General features: G+C 40.2%; 2 protein-coding genes across 4 annotated transcripts in view; one reads left to right on the forward strand and one right to left on the reverse strand.

Moving 5' to 3' along the window:
- COL4A4 (collagen type IV alpha 4 chain) overlaps positions 1-2,313 on the reverse strand; it is a 68,512-nt gene extending 66,199 nt beyond the window's left edge. The window contains exons 1-2 of one of the 3 annotated variants that reach the window (XM_077183878.1): positions 2,196-2,277; positions 312-502 (exon numbers count right to left, since the gene is read on the reverse strand). The gene's annotated coding sequence lies outside the window, so the exon portion shown is untranslated. Of the gene's footprint in view, positions 1-311; positions 503-2,195 lie in introns of all 3 variants that reach the window. The other 2 variants (XM_077183877.1, XM_077183876.1) reach the window with 2 other exon arrangements.
- Positions 2,114-19,056, forward strand: part of COL4A3 (collagen type IV alpha 3 chain) — a 56,692-nt gene continuing 39,749 nt past the window's right edge. Inside the window, exons 1-7 of the mRNA XM_077183875.1 lie at positions 2,114-2,547; positions 13,532-13,588; positions 16,591-16,680; positions 17,297-17,341; positions 17,820-17,864; positions 18,160-18,222; positions 18,944-18,997. Coding sequence (XP_077039990.1) covers positions 2,239-2,547; positions 13,532-13,588; positions 16,591-16,680; positions 17,297-17,341; positions 17,820-17,864; positions 18,160-18,222; positions 18,944-18,997 — 663 coding nt within the window. The 5' untranslated portion in view covers positions 2,114-2,238. The remainder of the gene's footprint in view (positions 2,548-13,531; positions 13,589-16,590; positions 16,681-17,296; positions 17,342-17,819; positions 17,865-18,159; positions 18,223-18,943; positions 18,998-19,056) is intronic.

A 19,056-nucleotide genomic window follows, 5' to 3' on the forward strand; every position in this document is an offset into this window, starting at 1 on the left:
TAGAAAAAGACAAACTTTAGCATCTTTCAATTGCTTTCTAGAATTAAGGTTGATCTCCTGTGTTCGTGCTTTTGTTGGATTTTTGTAAAGTAGCTCTACAGGCACCTGCAGGTATACATTTTGGCACAACTGATGCTAAGCTGGACAGCTGTTTAGGCATACAAGATTGAGTTTGTAGCTCTTGGATAATATCATGGATTACAGCAGTATGAGCAACACTGTGCATCAAGGTTCCACAGGCTTTCTGTGGATGGACAGTGCCCATGATGGCAATGCTGAGCAGCAGGGAGAACATCAGTGGCTGATCTTACCTGTGTAGCAGCTCAGTGCTCCTTTGGAGTCATGGACCTGTCCTAGAGACTCTCATAAAGGCATGTATGCTTCTATGTGACAATCTCAGAGTGCAACATTACTTGCTGTTTCTTAACTATAAACACACAAAACTCCCATTCAGCTGAGCCACTTAGCAGCCAGCTGCTCAAGGTCAGTGAAGGAGGTGGTTCTGCAAGTGAAGAGGATTCTTTTTAAATATTTTGCCTTATTGATACATCTCCCTTGTTAGCACTATCACACTTTTGCTTTGAACTTGCTGACTTTTTTTTTTTTTTTAAATTTCCACACAGGATTCTCATCATTTGAAAATTGACTCAGTATCTCTTTATTATAGCAGTGTTTCATTCACTCAGTACTCTGCATGAGTTCCTTCATTGCCCCTAATGGTGGTCTGCCTGCTTTTGTCTGTTTCTTCCAATAACTCATTGGCATAGTATTCAACAGTTTTTTTGAGTAGTCTTTACAGTGAGAGCCATGCCATTTTGCATTGAAATTGTCTTCATTTCAGAGGACTAATCACTCTCTTCCACTGTAGTCTCACTTGCACTGACCTCATTGTCTCATAGATAGCTTATGCACCTTTTGTTTTCACTTTTTTGTAAATAAGTGTCTACTACCTTCTTTCTAACACCAGAACTTCTCATGTTAAATTCCAGCAGTGGATACTATTTCTTCTACATGGTCACCATCAATCTGGCCTGGAACCAGGGGAATTCTTTCCTTTTCTCTCCATACCTTGCTGTCTATACCAGCATGCTCTCACAGATATTGGATATTTTAGAGTCAAGTTGTTTTACCATAGTCCTATGTACAAGATCTTTGGTACTGAAGATAATGCTCACCTCATCCTGAAGCATGTTCTTACTGGCACTACCAAACTTTTTGGAGAAGTCGCTTCTGCTAACCAGCTTTCACAGCAGTTTTCATAAGAGGTTGAGTATGGTCTACTGAGCAGAGATTCAGCTTTACTCTTGTGCCTGTCAGAGAAGCTGTTTTACAAAGCTCTGTGCCTAGCTTTCTGCTCACAAAAGCCTTTAGCTTTGTATTTCATTAATACTCCTAAATTTATATACATCTATTATATAGTTGCTTTTGCTGTATCACTTTTAGTGCAAATAAAACCTGTAACATGGGATTTCCTGTATTAGCGTCCATGAACACTACAGACAAGATAAGGCTGCTGTGGCCAGCATGCTTTCTAAGTTTGCACCTTCTCAATACAGCATTCTATTTGGTGAAAGGTTACCTTGAGCATGCAGGACTTCTGTCAATAACATAAATGTGACAAACGTTACGCATTGCCGACACTTTACAAATCACAATTCCGTTCGCAAAAGCTTTTTATCATATTAACAGGAAACCCTGGGGAGAAACATTTCTCGCTGCTTTCCATTTATGCGGTGGGGCAGCATTTTGTCCCCTCTGGGAATTTCCTCTGTCTCATAAAGAAAACACTCGGGGGAGCGGAAAGCGCTGCGGAAGGAGCTCCGGTCCGTGCCCCGGAGCGTCCCGGCAGCGGCGGGATGGCGCTGGGAGCCCCGGCTGCTGCTGCCGCTTTCCCGGTACCGCCTCGCTGTCGGCCGCTCTCACCGTGCCCTCCTCCCCGCCGGGACCCAGAGCCGACCCCGCTCCGGGGGAGCGCAGCCCGCGCCTCGTTCGGGGGTGCCGGGGGCTGGCCCCGGCCCCGCTCCCGCCGCGGTTCGGGGGGTTCCGCCACCTGCGCCCTCACGGCGGCGCGGGCGGGGGACGGAGCCAGCCGGCAACCCGGGACACCTCCCGCTGTCCCGGGACGGGGCCGCTCCTCAGCGCGCTGCCCAGCTCCGTCCCGAGGAGAGCCAGGTGCCCCCGTCCGCGGCGCTCACCTCAGCTCTCAGGCGGGAAAGCCCCCGACGCCTCGCTCACTCCATGCCCGCTGAGGACGGACGGACGGACGGGCAGGCGGCGGCTGCCAGCGCTGCCCAAGGCACGCGGGGGGAGATGAGGGGGTGGACGAGAGGGGTGGCCGGGGCGGGGCCGCGACCCGGGAGCGCCGAGGCGGGTGCGGAGGAACCCTCAGGCCAAAACCACGGGAGGGCAGGAGGGGGGCAGAGTGGAAGCGCCCCGGGACGCCGCGCAGGCAGCGCCGAGGGGGGGATGGCCGGCGGGGGCTGCCCCGGCCGCCTGGCGCCGGTGCTGCTGCTCGCCCTGCTCTGGCCGGGCCGCGCCGCGGCGGAGGTGAGTGAGCGCCGGGACGGGGCGGCGGCGCCGGGTCCCGCGGAGGCTGCGGCGGGCTCTGGGACACAGCGGGCTCGGCCCCGCGCTCCCCGCTGCCACCGCGCTGCGTTGGCCGCTGGTGGGGAAAGAAAGGTGAATGCGGGTGTTTCAAATGATGTACCGCGTATGCACGGCCGCGCAGGGCGAGAGGAGGCGAGGTGAAGTGAGGTGAGGCGCATCTCGCCCAGCTGCGGGACACCGCTACCAGGACACCTCTGCCGGGCGGGGATGAGGACGGGAGAGAAGGCCGTGCACGGGGCACCGCGTCCCCGCTGGCCTCTGGAGCTCCCCGCCCTTCCAGCTGAGGGGACGGCACGGGGTGGGATGGGGGCTCCTTCCCGTCCCCAGCCCGGGAAGCGGCCGCGGAGGCCCGGCCTGCGGGCACGGGGGATCCCGTGAGGGAGTGGGCGGCCAGGACGGAGCCCTGAGGGAGAGGATGGCTCTGAGGCAAACACCTCCGGATCGGCATTTGCTGTCTGGACCACCTGTGCCTCCTTCATGACAAAATCATTTAACAGACTTGTCTTTCACGCTTAATGACAAGTGTCCATCACCGTTTGGTCAGTAAATTCTCCTAGATCATATTGTAGTCTTTTCTGTGCCTTTCTCCAGTGTCTGGTTATACATTTGGATTGTACATTCCCGGCTGGGAGAAGAGCAGGCAGCTGTGAGGGGACACGGCTCCGTGTATTTCTCAATACTTCTGGCAGTTACCAAATAGAAAACTGCCGGTTTCGGTGAATTTCTAGCAGACATCAAACACATGAAACTGACAGTTTTAAAATTTCTGATAAACCTAAAGCACGCGAAAGTGACAGTTATATTAAATTTCAGGTTCTTTCTCCCGTAATAGTCAACAATCTTAATTTTTTCTTGTATGAGTAGGTATGACTAAAGGTCTAACACCGTACGTGGAAATCTTTACTGCCTCTCAAAATATTTTGAAGTTCACCTTTAGAAGGAAGAAATGTCATCTTGTACTTTGCTGTTGCTAAAGCAGAGCCACATTCTACTACAATTATCTGAAGTAGTCTAATTAGTAATAATGTTTCTTCTAAGCTCCTGCAGGTTTTTCACTCACCCATTCTGGGTAGAGTATCTGGAAACAGCATAAGCTCCTCATCCAATATGTTGGGTTTTTTCATGGCACTCTAACTCCACTGCAGTCAAGTTCAGTCATTTAACAAAGATTTAATTGTTTTATTTGTAATGGAATTAAAATACCTCTTAGTTCTTATGTAGAACAGAGTTAACAGATCTATTTGAAAAGTATGTTTTCTGCAGAGTTGTTTCAGGCTTCATCCAGATCTGGATGTGGAAGATGTGGAGAATTAACAGCTCAAGACCTGTCTCTCTCTTCTGCTCAGTTTGCTGGTTTTTGTTCCTTTCTCCTCTTCCTCTGCTGATACCTGCCATCCATTGCCTTTGTTGCTCTGAAGAGGTGGATCTCATCATGTGGGCTTCTGGATGGCTTTTAGCAAGCACAGGCTGTGTTCCAGGAATGCCCCCCCTCTCCCACAACACACACACACTATTTCTAAGCCTCTCTTCTGGCAGTTTTATCTAAACTCCTAATTAAATATTAGTGGCTATTGTAATTGACATGAGGTAATTGATGAATAAATCATTGCATCTTGGATAAACTGTTCATTGCAAAGAAATAGTTAGTATAGTTAATGTTCTAAAATCATGCTACACTTTCATATAAAAATAAATTGATGTTTGACCAGCAAGCAATACTTCTGCTAATTGCATCAATTTAAAAATGTTTCAACATAGAAAATTTTAGTTGTAGTTTATTCCTGAAGACAGGAAAGAAAATTAGTCATTTGTGACTGATGCTGTTTATACAGCAAATTTTAGTTTTGCTGCTTTTCACAGAGTCCAGACTTCTCTGCCCTTAGGAGCCTGAACTTTCTGGCACCTGCTAGGGAGTATTATTGTCTGCATTCTTGGCCACTGGCATGCTCTAATCACATCTTCTGAAAACTCAGCAGAAGTAGCATCTTCCCATGTCAAAGGCCTTTCAGCTTCTTTGATCAGCTTCTTTCTTCTTCCTTGACTTCAAAGAGTGGTGTTATAATTATTTGGATTTTTCTGCTGTTTATTTATATATTTTAGAATCATCATCATCAATATGTTTTCACAGGGTACAAGATTCTTCCTATTCTTCATCTTTTTTTTCTTTCAGAAAAAAATGGATTTGCTTTTTCATTGCTTCATTTTGTCTAACAGCACCTGGAAGTGATAGTGTCTTGGTGTAAATGTACAATTCAATTAATTCCCTTCAGAGTGTCCTGTCTTTTGATATCATTTATGTACTTCTCTTATATCTTCAAATTAAGTACTAATCTAAAATATTCCCTGAAATCTTGATGTTTCAAATGACACGTTGTTTCAGTTTTTCCTAATAGGAAAAATACCTTGGTCAAGTTTATTATTACTCAATCGATATTGTGGCATTGATCATTTCTATGATGCCATCATGTTAGTATTTTTTCAGAACAAGATAGAGAGACTTTCTATTTCAGCAAGATTACTTGCTTGCAAGTTAGCTGCACCTCATCTTACTACCACTTTTTCATTTGTATTGTAAATACTGCTGCAATGTTTGTTAGCTCACAGGATTAAATTAGGTGCACCTTGTTATGTTCTTGCCTCCATCATGACATTTAATTTTTTTTGTCATGTGCTGGTGGCAAAGGAGGGGACATAACAACCTTGGTGACTCTTGGGAAGATCTGTTTTGCATCCTCTTCCTCACTCATATTGTCTGTGACTAATGCAAGTGTTCATATTTCACAACTAATTTAATTTCTTACAAATGTTAGAATTTGCATGCAAGTACTTAAAATGAATCTTCTTTGCTTCCTAATAGCAGTATTTTTTTCCTTAATTATATGTAACCTATATTGCTGTCACAAGTAGATCTTAATACATGGCTCTGGAAGGGAAAAATGATGTTCTACTTCAGGCCATGGCCATCTCCAAGGCTGGTGGGAATGGCATGCAGGCTTTTTTTGACCAGGAATCAAAGCTTTGGAGGCACCAAGTGTCCTGGTGAGAATGTTCCTTGTCTGATAGCCTTTGGAAGCACCCAGGTTCTTTGTTGCACAAGCAGCTGAGAAGGGAAATGTGCACCTGAATATACAAGAGAGTTCACAGAGCATGTTAGAAAAACAAGTCCTTTGTGAAGTGCCCTCTTTGATTGGGTTAATGTGATCCCAGCTCCAAAGTCAAGGAGGGTGTTAGTCTGAGAATTGGGTCCAACTTCTGCTAGACTTTTCTGCTCCTGGTTGCTTCTACTTTTTTTGTAATTCAGCCATCACCTCCACAGAGAAACAGCCCAGTGTCACAGCACTGCAGAGCAAGGCTTTTTCTACCAGGCCAAGAGAGGCAGCATAGATTAGCAGAGTTACCCTAGTGTTTGTGCATCAAAATTGATGAATTTCTGCTCTTTTGCAGCATGTTGCTCTGATGGCCAAGAAATGTGAAGTGTTCCTGTGTGTGTGCTGCATCTTACAACTGAAAGATGAACCTGCTTAGATGCCCTTAGTAAACACCTGTAAAAATTGAACTGTTGACACTTGATGCCTTTTCTAGAAAACCTACAAGACAAATACACATTTAAGCAAAAGTCTGTAATTCAAGTTATTTTGCTGGCTGAATAACTCCATTAAAATTCTTAGAGTAGGCAGGTTCTTTCTTCACTGCCTTGCATTTCATAGAGATAGAACCATTTTATTTATGATCTGTGCTAGCAGTCTCTTCTGCAATACCTAGAGCTGACTTGACATAACAGATCTTTGAAACAAAATACTTTGCTATTAAGTGTGACTAGTATGGGATGTCCGGTCATCTGTTTTACTGTCACATTCTCACCTTACTGCCTAACAAAGTAACACTAGAAGTATGTTGGCATGGATTACAGGAGCCTAGGAGGAAGGTGAAATCCAAAAAAAGACTTTTTCTTCAACTGTTTGCAGCCTCAGTCTCTCACAGTCACACTGAAAAAGCTCCATTTTGTCACACCTAATATATTTTTAGTTCCATTTTCATTATTTGTCTTACCCATTTTGGGTACAAGTCTCACAGGTTTACAGGTTTTCCACTTTGCCTGGCTTAGTGAAGCCATTTTAGCTAGGGCTTTGTGCTGCATTTTTCCACAGGCTGTTTTGGGGGAAGCTGCAGGAAGAAGTGACCTTTAATTTTTTTTAATCTGTGAAATCACAGAGCCTTTCAAATAAGGAAAAACCAAAGCATGTGCAATAAGCCTTCTCTGAACAAGCTACTGTTGCTTTCATTGCTACTTGCATCACTAAACAGAAGATGCACACCAGGAATTTTATGAATATACAAATATACAGGCCTGAGGAGATGAAAATTTTAGTGAATATCATTCCCACACTCAACAGCTGGGAAGAAATACAAAATGTGTAAGTTAATGATAACCATATTTGGTAGGTAAGCAAAAATTCAGTAGTTAAATGGTGTGTATTCTTTGTTATTAGATTGCTCTTTTAAGGTGATTGTTAGGAAGGAAGAACACGGATGAATAAGCTGATTAAACACCCTTAAGAGTTTGCCACACAAAACAAAATTGTGTGGCCTGAATTGCTTAGTCTTTTTTTCCTTGGGGAAAAGAAAATATTTATTTCTGTTGTCCCCATGTCCTCTTCAAGTTCAGGAGAAGAAACCAACCCCAGAGATGGAGTTTTTGGCTCCATCTTTGTAGATTTTACACATCTGAGTATATCAGGAACAGTTTGGTTCTGGTAGTCCTTATCACAGCAACTTCAACCCTAGTGAGATGATTTGTAGAGTAAGGTATTGGTCATTATAAACATAAATGTAAATATATTCTATGGTTTAGAAGGAAAAGCATCATTCTCTTTGTCTAAAGAGAGAGAAATTCTGTATCTTCTCTTTATAGACCAAAAGTAATTTACACACACACACACCCTCTCCAAAACAGGAGATTTGAGAGCCTCCATAGAGCTTTTCAGAACTGCACACAACATACCAGCTCTACTTGTATAGATACTGACTAATTTTATGCAATGTCTACAAAATAGGCCTTGGTGGCCATTGCTACAGAGTCACAAATCATTTGAGTTTGTGAAAACTCAGTGTGTTTGGTTTGTTCTGCATTAAAACTTTTTATCTGTTTTATCCTAAGGCAATGATGAAGACATGGGCAAAGTGAAGATTGCTAAGCCCTACTCTTCTCACACTTCCTCACTGATAGTGAGCTGGAAAGAAGGGAGAAGCTCAGTAGAATTAATTGTGCTGTATCTGCTTGAAGAAGAGTATGGTTGGCACCATGGGAGTTGCATGTGGAACACACTCCCAATGACACAGTGGTGTGTTTTCCTGTATTAACAACTATGTTACAGTGGTTTCTTGGAACTTTTGTACAAACAGGCTTATTCACAGAAAAAAAAAAAAAAAGATAGGCTGTACAGTAAGTATATCAACAAAAAAAAAAAAGAAGCAAGAGATATTAGAAATTCTCTGAAAATTTTGTTTTCATCTGACTTATACTGTTTAACCTAAGGTTTATGTTACTGCTTTTTTATTGTGGTAAGTGTGGATACTTATGAGAGATTTGTCTAACACTACAAAACTCTTGTTATGCAAAGTTCTTAACCAACAGGGTTTTGCTATAAAAAGTAAGAGATTTTTTTCAAAGTGCTTTCAATCTCTGAAGTGAAAAAAGGGGCTCATACACCTGTTCCCCTTGGCATAATAGAAAGTTGTTTAAATGTTCACATACAGAAGGTTCTTCCATTTCTCTCTACATGTCATTTAGCTTAGTTGGTTTGAAACACCATTATAAATATATCTTTATATTATGTGAATGAGAAAATCTCTCCTAAAAGAGCTCATACCAGTTTAAAATAAGGAGATTCTTACCAAGTTCAGATAAAAATGTATGTTGACATCATGTGACCATGACTCGTGTATCTGTAAATTAAACACAAAGTCCTGCTTCTGTGAAGTGTTATGTTTTCCTATGACCACAAATGTTTAGGACTTCTCTCCTGCACCTCACACTGAAAGCAGCACATAACCAGTAATACAAGGCCTGTGTCACCAACGAGGCATTTTGATTCAATAGCTATTCCCTGAGCAGGGTTCCCATTACAGGTGCTTATTGGAGCTTATTCAACAGCTGCACTGCCTGCAGCAGAGCAGTTGTCTCATGCTGTGTCTTTTAGATCCAGGCTCTCTGTGTTGGGTGCTATTAGTTAAGTTACAGGTGTATTTCTTTATAATGGAAAGTCCAAATGAAATAATTTTCATCCTGTGCTAGGTATTCAACTGGTAAGCAAAATGCTGTGAATTGTGATAGCATACATGGCTGTTAACAGGAGTCTTCTAAGGTAGGAATGTCTGGCTGCCTTCCAGTTCACAAATGACTACACAATGTTTCAGGGTTTGGGAACTGACATATTTTCCTTCATCTCATCATCTCCTATTTCTGCTCTATGTTGTCTATACTTATTGAAGGCTTAATAATTTGGTTTTGTTGTACTGGTCCAGCAATCACTAAAAAAACACAAAGTTCTTCGTGGTCTTTGATAATTTTAATGAATTCATGTTTGATGCTTAGAATGCATGAAAAACTTTTAGTATACAGATTCTAATTGTGAGACTGGTATTTTGTTTTGACAGCAATGTTTTGGAGTGAGGGGACCTCATTCTCCAGGACCTTGCATGCTCCATGGTGATTTGCAGTTGTGCAACATGAGGAATATGCTGCCATGGTCACGTATGCACCTTGTCTAGCTAGAATTCCTGACTGTGCTAATCTAGATAAGTGTCTTAATACAGGTGCATCAGAAGAAAAAGATTTTCTTTATACAGCTTTTCTCACAGTGGGAAAAAAGCTTTTTTCTGTAAAGCTTTGCCCTCAGATTTTCTTGTGCAGGTTAGGATAAATTTTCAAAACTGTAACTGTATCCAAGCTAGAAACTCTAGCTACCACCATCATGTTCTTCAGAAAGTACAACATTTAACATATGTGCAGCATACCTACCCCAACACAAATCTGCAGTGTGAATAAATGGCAGAGCAAAACTTCCCACTTCTTGTAATCACAATGTATTATTCCCACCTTTATTAGCTGCAATAGAAAACAGGTAGTAGAGAATGACTGAAATGGGCCTTTTGACGTTTTAAGCACTATATTAACATCAACTGTTGCAGCAGGGTTATTCTATGTGCTCAGTTGTGATTTATAGACACAGCTGGGATGTGTAAAGTGATTGCTCTGCACTGAGACAGCCCAGGAAGAATTCAAAAATCTCCATGTGTCAGCAGCTCTTGAAAATTCACCATCAAGACTTAAAGGAGCTGTCTCACTGCTACATAATTTTTAATAAGTATTGGCATTTAAGAGAAATTACAGAAAACTTGAAATTAGCTTCCACTTAGGACCACTGTGATGATGTGCATATTTTCAGGCTGCTCAGGATATCATTAATGAGCAGAAAGATGGAAAAGTATAAAAAAGTGGCATCACAGAAAAATAGATATTATCCAGTAAGTCTTGTTCCACATAGTGATAGAGTTCTAATTCAATGATTCCTTAAGTCAGGAGATAAAGACCTAATGGCAGAGTAGGTGAGATGCTAATAAGTATCAAGTTTAAATGAAAAATTAGTTATGCATTTTTAAAAATAAGTCTGATCAGCAGTTAGAACAACCAGTGAAGGAAAGCAACAGCTTCATCACCCACTTGAGAGACACCTGGGCTATTTTTACTGTCCACAGTAATTAATGGCTATCCCCTGCACTCCTTTTAATTCATTTTAAAATACCTCATGTTGCACAGTCATCTTTCATTTATGTTAACCAGGATTTACTTCGGGCATCAGTGGAGTTCACCCATGAAATTAAAGACCAGTCAGGCCAAAAGTACAAACTTAAGCCCCACTTCAGCCACTTTACTATATTCCTACACATTAAAATTAATTTCATCTCAGCTTTCATCTCAATATCCTGTGTTCTCTTGGTCTGAAATATACTTAAAGGATATGGTGCTTGTTTCCTGCAGCAACACATTTTGCTGCCTCTCTGTCCTAGATGCAGTATTTTTAATACAAATATGTATTTTGAAATTGTAGCTGAGCTACCCTGATCTTCTCTGGATCTGGAAAAACAAAGACTCTGTCAGTTCTGTCATTGTATATATAATTCAAAAAATAGATCAGTGGAGAAATATGGGATCATCCTCACTTTGGCTCTGTTCCTCTGTACTCCACCTTCCTGCCTTTAAACCATTCCTGGTAGGACTGTGCTGCCCCACCAGTGTGAGTGGCAGCACTCAGAGCCTGTGCTAGGGACAGAATAGGAAGACTGGCATTGCTTGCTCTTCTCCTTACATTAAGACTTTGTCACATCCTTTGGCATATTCGTGTTTGAGAACATCTCTAAATACACTCTCTGACATTCTGCAAGTAACCAGTGCTACTGGCAAGGTGCTGAGAACTGTGTAAGATTCTCTCCAAATTAAGTTGCCACCACTGCAGTGGCTGGAGTAGCAGAGCCATGCTCCATCTACATTAACCTTTGCATGGGTGACACTATAATCTGTAATATGTTATTTCTTTCTTCTTTCTGTGTCACTTCTTTGAGGAATCATGTGAAGGAGAGGACTGGAATACTTTCTAAGCAGTTGGTTAAGTTACTCTCTGAATCAGGAACAGGAAGAGGTCAGAGCCCCATAGAATCCAACCCCATAGTGTAGGAAGGGCAATTCAGTGTTATGGATAAGGATGCACCCACTGAACCAAACATTAACCAGTGCAGTAAATGTGCCTCAGTGTGTACTACTGGAATCATGCATCTGTTTAATATAACACTGTAACTATCACTAAAAACACTTTGGAGAAGAGCTCCTCTGTATATTACTCCAAGTGCTGTGGGGTTTTAATTTTGGTTCATTGGTGAATTGATTTGATATTCATATAATGATCTGGCTGTATCCTTTAACCTAGATTTTAGATCAAAAATATTCTTCATCTAAATATTTGAAAGAAATGTAAATTATTATAATGAAAATCACGAAACCAAAAAACATGCAGTAAACCTGTGGCTTTGGTAAATACACTTATTTATATAGATGTTATTGTTATTTGAATAAACTGTTAATACCTAATATTCAGTTTCCTTATCTTATAACCTGGAAACATCATATTGGGTTTGTATGATCCTTTGATAAAGAAGCTGCAGGCATCTTGGAAGGATGTGAAAGCATCCTGCAGTATAAGTGAGCAATGATTTTTTGGTTCAAAGCTCCTGTACAGAAGGCGTAATCTAATCTTACATAAAAAATCATATGCCAAAACATTTAGTATTATCCAGCTAACTGACTGTGTAATGTTAAATCATTGGTCTTTTCAGTTTAGTTTAGAGTGATATGTGTACACAAAAAGACCTAAATAGATCTGAAAGCTTCCTAATGGCAAATTAAACATACTCTAAGCATTCTGACTTCTTGAAGAGCAAAGGCTCTCTTTCTTTCAATAGTTTATTAACTTAGATTAATTGTATAGTGTCATAATTTTCTACATGTTCATGCATTTCTCTTCACATTGGATCATCTTTGATTATAAGATAAAAGGGTTTGTTCTGTATCTGTACACATCAAATCTTCTGCAGATTATACCTCTTACGGGAGAATAGCTTCATTTTTGGATTTCTCTACATGTCCTGAAAACTGTGCTTTGCATGTTGGAAAGATCTGCTTCTACTTTGCTTTCACAGGCAGGAATAAGGTACAACTCCATGAAGGTCTATATAATTATAATGGTACATATCTGTGTATACATCTTACCTTGAGCAACTGCCCTTTTTGTATTGCTTAGCAGACCTCTACCAGTAATCACTTTTGAAGAGAATGGTTTGGTATGCAAGGTACTGTCATTGAATAAGGAACAAGAAAATCAGTTCTATTATAAACGATCCCAAATTTATTTTGAGATATACATCACTTTATCCTCTCATATTGATGCTTAAAGGCTTAAAATATCTGTCATATAACTGACTTGATGAATTTAGATTATCCAGTGCCAGACTGACTGATCTCACCAAGAAGAAATCGGGATACTGTTGTTGATTCTGCACTAGTTCTTATTCTTGTATTCCTGGTGATATAATCATATTGATTAATATAATAGTAAAGGTAGCATAGTTAGATGGTTTCTATATCACGATGCCTTTGTTTTCCAAATTTCTGATGCAGTACCACTTGAATTCTAGCTGTCAGATCACAGTAAGAGTGAGTCTTCTTTAAGTATGACAAAGAATTAACTGTTTAATGTTTGCATTTCTTTAGAAATCTAGCTTGAAATATCAAGTAGCCACCTATTGATCGGTCTATAAATCAGAGGCAGACACAATAATTTCTTGAGGATTTACCTTTCAATAAACAACTGATTTTAATTTCTGCTTTATTTTGTAAATTAATGTTTAAGTATCTGTTCACTGGAGGACTGCTCCCTGTAGCTGTTTTTAAATTGATGGATGGCATCATCTTCCCTAAGTTCGACCACCTAAAAGACAAGCAGCAACTGTAAGGAATTGTCAAGTCCATACAGAGCAGCAACTACTTGCAGCATTATTCCTCCATCATAAAAGAAACATAAAAGTTACAAATTTGAAACACTGTGACTGTTGTAATGTGAGAAATTGTAGGGGGTAGTGAATTCTGTCTGCAAGATCTCACTAATGCTCTTATTTGTCTCAACAGACAGTACAGAGGAATAATGAGCTCTTTGCCACTGTTGTGAATTGCCTCTTCGCAAACTTTTTTTTACAAGTTTTATTATTTGTGAAATAATTACTTACTAAAACCACTGAGATCTTACTTGCCTCTCTCCAAACAACTCAATGAGAAAAAGAATTGTATTATAACGTTTGTATTTTTGTTTTTCAGAACTGTGTATGCAAAGGTAAAAGTCCCTGCTTTTGTGATAGCACAAAAGGTAGTAAGGTAAGAACAGATACATTTTCCTTTTTGAATATTACCTTAAATACTCGGAAATTGTTGGTACATTACTTCAGTTGATACAGTGAGTGAATTTAGTGCATGATGATATTTTGCCAATAGAGTCTACAGAGAATGATTACCTTACAAAGTTCTGTTAACTTTGGGGAAACTGTTCAACCAAGCCTTTTCAACTGAATTTTTTTCTGCATTATTATGTTTACAGTACTGTATGATGTTGGACACCAGCAGAACAACTGCCCAAAAACACCAGGTCTCTTTCACTAACCCCTAACAAATGCCATTACCTTGGCAGCTGCTCTCCTGTTATAAATTTCATAATGCCATCAGGAGTCTCATGCTCAGTGCTTCCCTCTTTCCATCTCTGGACCCTGTCCACCCCCCTTTGCCAGTTCCTGAAGGAAAGCTGCACATACTGGCATCAAACAGATAAACTTCTTGTATATCAAGCAGGGCATGAGTTTCTGGGTCCTAATCACAAACACCTTGCCAACACTGAAGGAGCAGCAAATCCATCAGCAGTAACAGATCCACAGCTCTGCCTGTTGCCAATAGCAGCTTGGCAGAGGCTCTGAGTGGCTTTTAGAAAAACCTAAATTACACAAATGCCAAAAATTCTTTGGAACTCCTGCTCGCAGTTGGAAGAACAACTGATTCACAAATGAAAGGGGCATTATTGAAGAAGTCATGGTTGCAAATTAGGTGAGCCATGAACACAGAAGTTGCCATACTTAACCTTATCAACAGATTTCAGACATCTATAAAGATCTAGGACTATGGTTAGTCCCACTGATTGGTCCCATCTGCTTTTATGAAGTTGGAGAAAATTTATCTGGAAGTAAATATGCTCATTATTATAATATATATTAATAAGTGGGAAAGGAGAATACTAATATTTTTAGTAAAATCTCCCTGTTTATTTTTCATATTACTAGTTGGTCTAACCTGACTTTGTCCTAAACAGTGAAAGTGAAACCAGTTGAAAACCTAGAAAAAAATAAGCTGCCCACTACAAAGAGAAATTTTAATAAAATGGACACCCACAACTTGTCTTTATCAGTTCCATGGAAAATAACTGAACAATTTGTGGCTAAGAGTAAAGAATTGTTTAGACTGATGAAGTTTTACATGCAGAAAATCAGGATAATGGCATTAATCAACATGTTTTGGTCATTATTCAGTGTTTAGAATTCTCCAACCTGAAAATCTTCAGATCTCGTTGATCTGCTAAGAAGAAAGTGTAGCTAAAATTGCCTTTTCTGTAGAGAGGGCAGTGAAGCTGTCAGGAGAGCTCTGGATTCAGCAGCACCGCGTGGCTCTTGGCACGGGCAGGCAGGTGGAGTTGGGTTTTCCTGGGAGCTGGCGCCGAACCCCCTCCAGCGGCTCATCCTGGGATAGCAGTCATCCTCCTACCTTGGGATGCTGCTACAGAACATACAATAGAAATAAACTTTTTTATAAAAAGCTGTGCCGATTTATTATATAGATCTCACACAGTCTTTATAATGCAATTCTTATTTTATATGTCTCAAAGTATTATGGGATTACATTCTGTCTTGAGAGATACAAATATATATAATTACTATTTTTAAAATTTTTATTTTATTCAGAAGCTATTTAAAATCTGGTGAGTTTGTGGGATTTTGAAGAGTGAGAATTGGTGCAGGGAAAAGCCAGAATATTTTGGCTTCCCAGAGACATCTCTTGGCTTCTGTCTTGTACATCAAATAGAACAATCAAACTTTGTCGCAGCAAAATTTCACATGCTTTCTTTGTATAATTTTGTATAAAGCAATAGGAAAATTGGCTCTGAGAGAATTGATAATCCCATTCTGTCTCTCCCATGTCATGCTGTGATGTCTTGAACCAGCAGCTCTTCACTGATGTTAAAAGGAGCATGCTAAATTGCTGCTGTCTGAAGGGCTGAAACACCTTTTCCATGAGCTTCCAGGCTTGAAACATATCATTTAAACCAAATTAAGACTTGCATCTTCTATATTTAACTAAAAAACTGAAAATGCCCCTTTCACTCTAGCTTGGCCTTGTGTATTCTGTTTCCATACCTTCAATTTCGTTTCCTTTAGTTTATTTATTTGAATTTGATTTAAAAAAAAAAAAAAGTGAAAAAGTAATTTGATTAGATTCAGAAAAATTTAAGATATTTTTCATGTAAAGAAAGGGGGTTTTAGTCTGTCAGAATGGTTTTGTTGCATTTGACTCCCACTGTTTTCTTCCTTGATTTTCATGAAGAGAAACTGATGGTTTGGAACTGATTTGGTTTACAGCAGAAAGTGTAGGCACACAGTTTGTGGTGATTGGGTTGGGCTGTGGGAGCCTCATCCCCAGTGGGTACAGCTGTGAGCAGCACTGACAGCAATGAGCCATGGAGTGCCCAGGGGCACTGCCCAACCACCAAAGGGAGCAGAGGGCACACAGGTGCAGGGCATCAACAGGAGGGGGTAAAAGGCTGGACTAAAGAACAAGGAGAGCTGACTCTTGCAGCTTTCTGAAGTGGTGGGGTGTTGCTCTGTATGGGTTGAGCTTTCTGAAGTTGTGTGATGATACTCTGTGTATTGTGGCTGTTTCAACTACAACGTGTGCTGTGGCACATGCTGTGACAAGCAGCCATTAAGTCTCTCAAGTCTCTCAATTTTTGTTGCTAAACATAATACAGAAATATTAATAAGGAATACATATCAGCTGCTTTCTTAAGCTTTTAATGCTGTCAGCTAACTTCTATACTTTATAAAATCCTGAGTAGTATCTTGTGCTCTGATAATTCAGCCATACTTACAAGCTTGTGGTGCTGTGGGGCCAAGGCAGCCCAGAGATGGACCACAAAAACAGGTCAGTGTTGGCAAGGGCAGTGGATCTGCCACAGCAGCAGAAAGCCAAGGGGTACTGAAAGTAATGAATGCCTCAGAAATAAACTATCAAAAGTAGAATTCATGGATATTTGAAGAGTTTAATTATTTTAATGTTTACAGGGTGAAAAAGGCTTTCCTGGTGTTCCAGGTCCACCTGGTCAAAGAGGCTTTCCTGGTCCAGAAGGGCCTCCAGGGCCACAGGGACCAAAGGTAGGTATGTATGTGAGACAGAGATACACACAGAGAAACTACTGTGCTTGACAGTCAAAGTTAGCTATGGCTGTGTAGACTATTCTGTTTTACAAAACCAGACCAAAACCTGTCTTAGAGCTTCCCATTTGGTAGAGATGTTGTTTGGTCATCAGATGCAAGGGTCATTTTTACTGCATCAGAGTAGAGCTGATATGACCATGGGCTTTGTTGTCAGTTGTCCATTGGCCAGTGCTAAAGCAGCTGGACTAAACTGCCAGAGACAATGAACATAGGCCTAGACAGATTTTTGCAGCATACCTCAATTTTTGTCTTTGTATCAATTAACATCTTGACATTTGTTGCAGAAAAGAAAGTAAACAAGCTACTAATGAGGCAAATATGAAAAATAGATTTAAGAAAATTTGAAGGGAAACATGTTTTTTAAGATACATCTTGGCCTGTTTAGGAAATACCTGGTTGCCTGCAGTATGGAATGGCTTTATTTATTTATATAGCTGACTTTGTGTGCACATATTGGTATTGATATTGGAAATATTGAGTGTCCTGTTGACATTTATGTGCTCTTTCTCAATTGAAATGTACCAAAAAACATGAGTTTCCATTTTTGATCTAGGGTTCTCCAGGGCTTACAGGCTTAGCTGGACCGAAAGGTATCCGAGTAAGTGTTTGTATTTTAAACAAACTTTCATGTATTAGATGTCATGGTAATTGCCAACTTGGTTCAATAATTTGTGAAAATAAAAGCAATACATTATGTCTGATTTCAAAGTATGGTTAAAATTTATGACACAGTGTATATACTAGTATTATTTATTTCTAGAACTCTTGCCCTTTTTTGCTGCACCTTACATCCAAGTTGTTGCTGTATGTATTTAATATTTGGCTATGCAGTGAAAAATTCAGACTAGAATACCACAAAGAGTTGTTTGGGATTTTTCCTTGTGGGCAAAACCAGTGTGTGTTACCTGTGTGTAACCATTATGCTCGGTTCACAGTCAGAAGAGTTAAGGAAGTAATGATCTTTTAATAGAATCATACTTGCATTCATTCTTAATATGACTGTAATCAAAGAAAAATTGCCTAATGAGCTTTTGTTTAATATTCATAATATTACTTCTCTGGTTTAATATCATTAGGGAGTCCCAGGAATACCTGGATTTTCAGGTCCTCCAGGCCTTCCTGTAAGTAGAAATGAAACTGATTTAACCATTTCTCTCTTACTTCAGTCTTTTGTGCACAATTACCCTCAGCTCAATGTGCTCACTCTAGTCTCAACATCAGCATTGTCTCTGTCAATTGGCCTAGAGATAAAAATCTTGGCATCAGCAATTCTTACTCATTGTAATGATTTAAGAACACATTGTAATCTGTCAAGTCTTGTGAAACATTGCTCCAACATAAACTCTTTCAGTGTTTCTGAAAGGCAATATGAATGTACAAAAACAAAGCTTGTGTCAATTTTCGTGCTTCTTTTAGGGTGAACCAGGAGCTGTTGGTCCTCCTGGGCCCCCAGGTGTTCCAGGATGCAACGGCACAAAGGTACAAACCAAGCTGAGTGTTCTGGAGATTGCATTTGGCTGTGCATGGGAATGGAGAAAAAGTGATCTAAATTTCCCCCAATCTACAACTTTGATTTGTTTTGCTTTGTGACTTTATCAGCTAGAAAAACTTGTGTCATGGGACCAGAGAAAGGAAAAGTGCTTCTTCTTTGTGCAAAATAAATACTTCAATAATACATTCTAATGGCCTTGGCTAAAAGATAAGAATAACATTTGATATTTTGACAGATAATACTTTTTTCAAGTATTTTTAAATCCAGGAGACCTAATCACTTTTGTCCAATGTCTCCTTTTGTTGCAGTGGGTTATAAAGAAGATAGTTAATCCATTTTATTTTGCCAGTATCTAGCTTGCAGTTGGCAATTCATAAATCCTGAAAGTAATTAAGTGAAAAGGCTCAATGTTAAGTAACAGATTTACCAGGTTTTCTTTGCTTTATGAGCATTCTGAAAGGAGTCAGAATAATCCCTATTACAGAAAATCATTGATTTCTAGTGAAACTGTGAACTAATCTGAACAGTCTAGGGTAGAAGTCAAGCTGCATAAAATGCAAGAAAAATCCTCTTCTAGCAAAATACAGTGGTCATGAACTCACAGTGCACTTAGTTGTGATAGCATAGAAAACTTCTGTGATCATTTGACAAAATCAGGCCAAATAATAAACCATAGAATGCATTAATAGTTACTCTTACTACTTTTAGGGTGACCAAGGATTTCCAGGTCCTCCAGGTCGAAGAGGTGCTCCAGGCCTTCCAGTAAGTGTGAAACTCATGATTGTGTCCATTCCCACCACACAAAGCCAGTCCCTGAAGGA

Source organism: Agelaius phoeniceus, chromosome 10 (assembly GCF_051311805.1).
Source record: "Agelaius phoeniceus isolate bAgePho1 chromosome 10, bAgePho1.hap1, whole genome shotgun sequence".
NCBI classification, from domain to species: Eukaryota; Metazoa; Chordata; class Aves; order Passeriformes; family Icteridae; genus Agelaius; species Agelaius phoeniceus.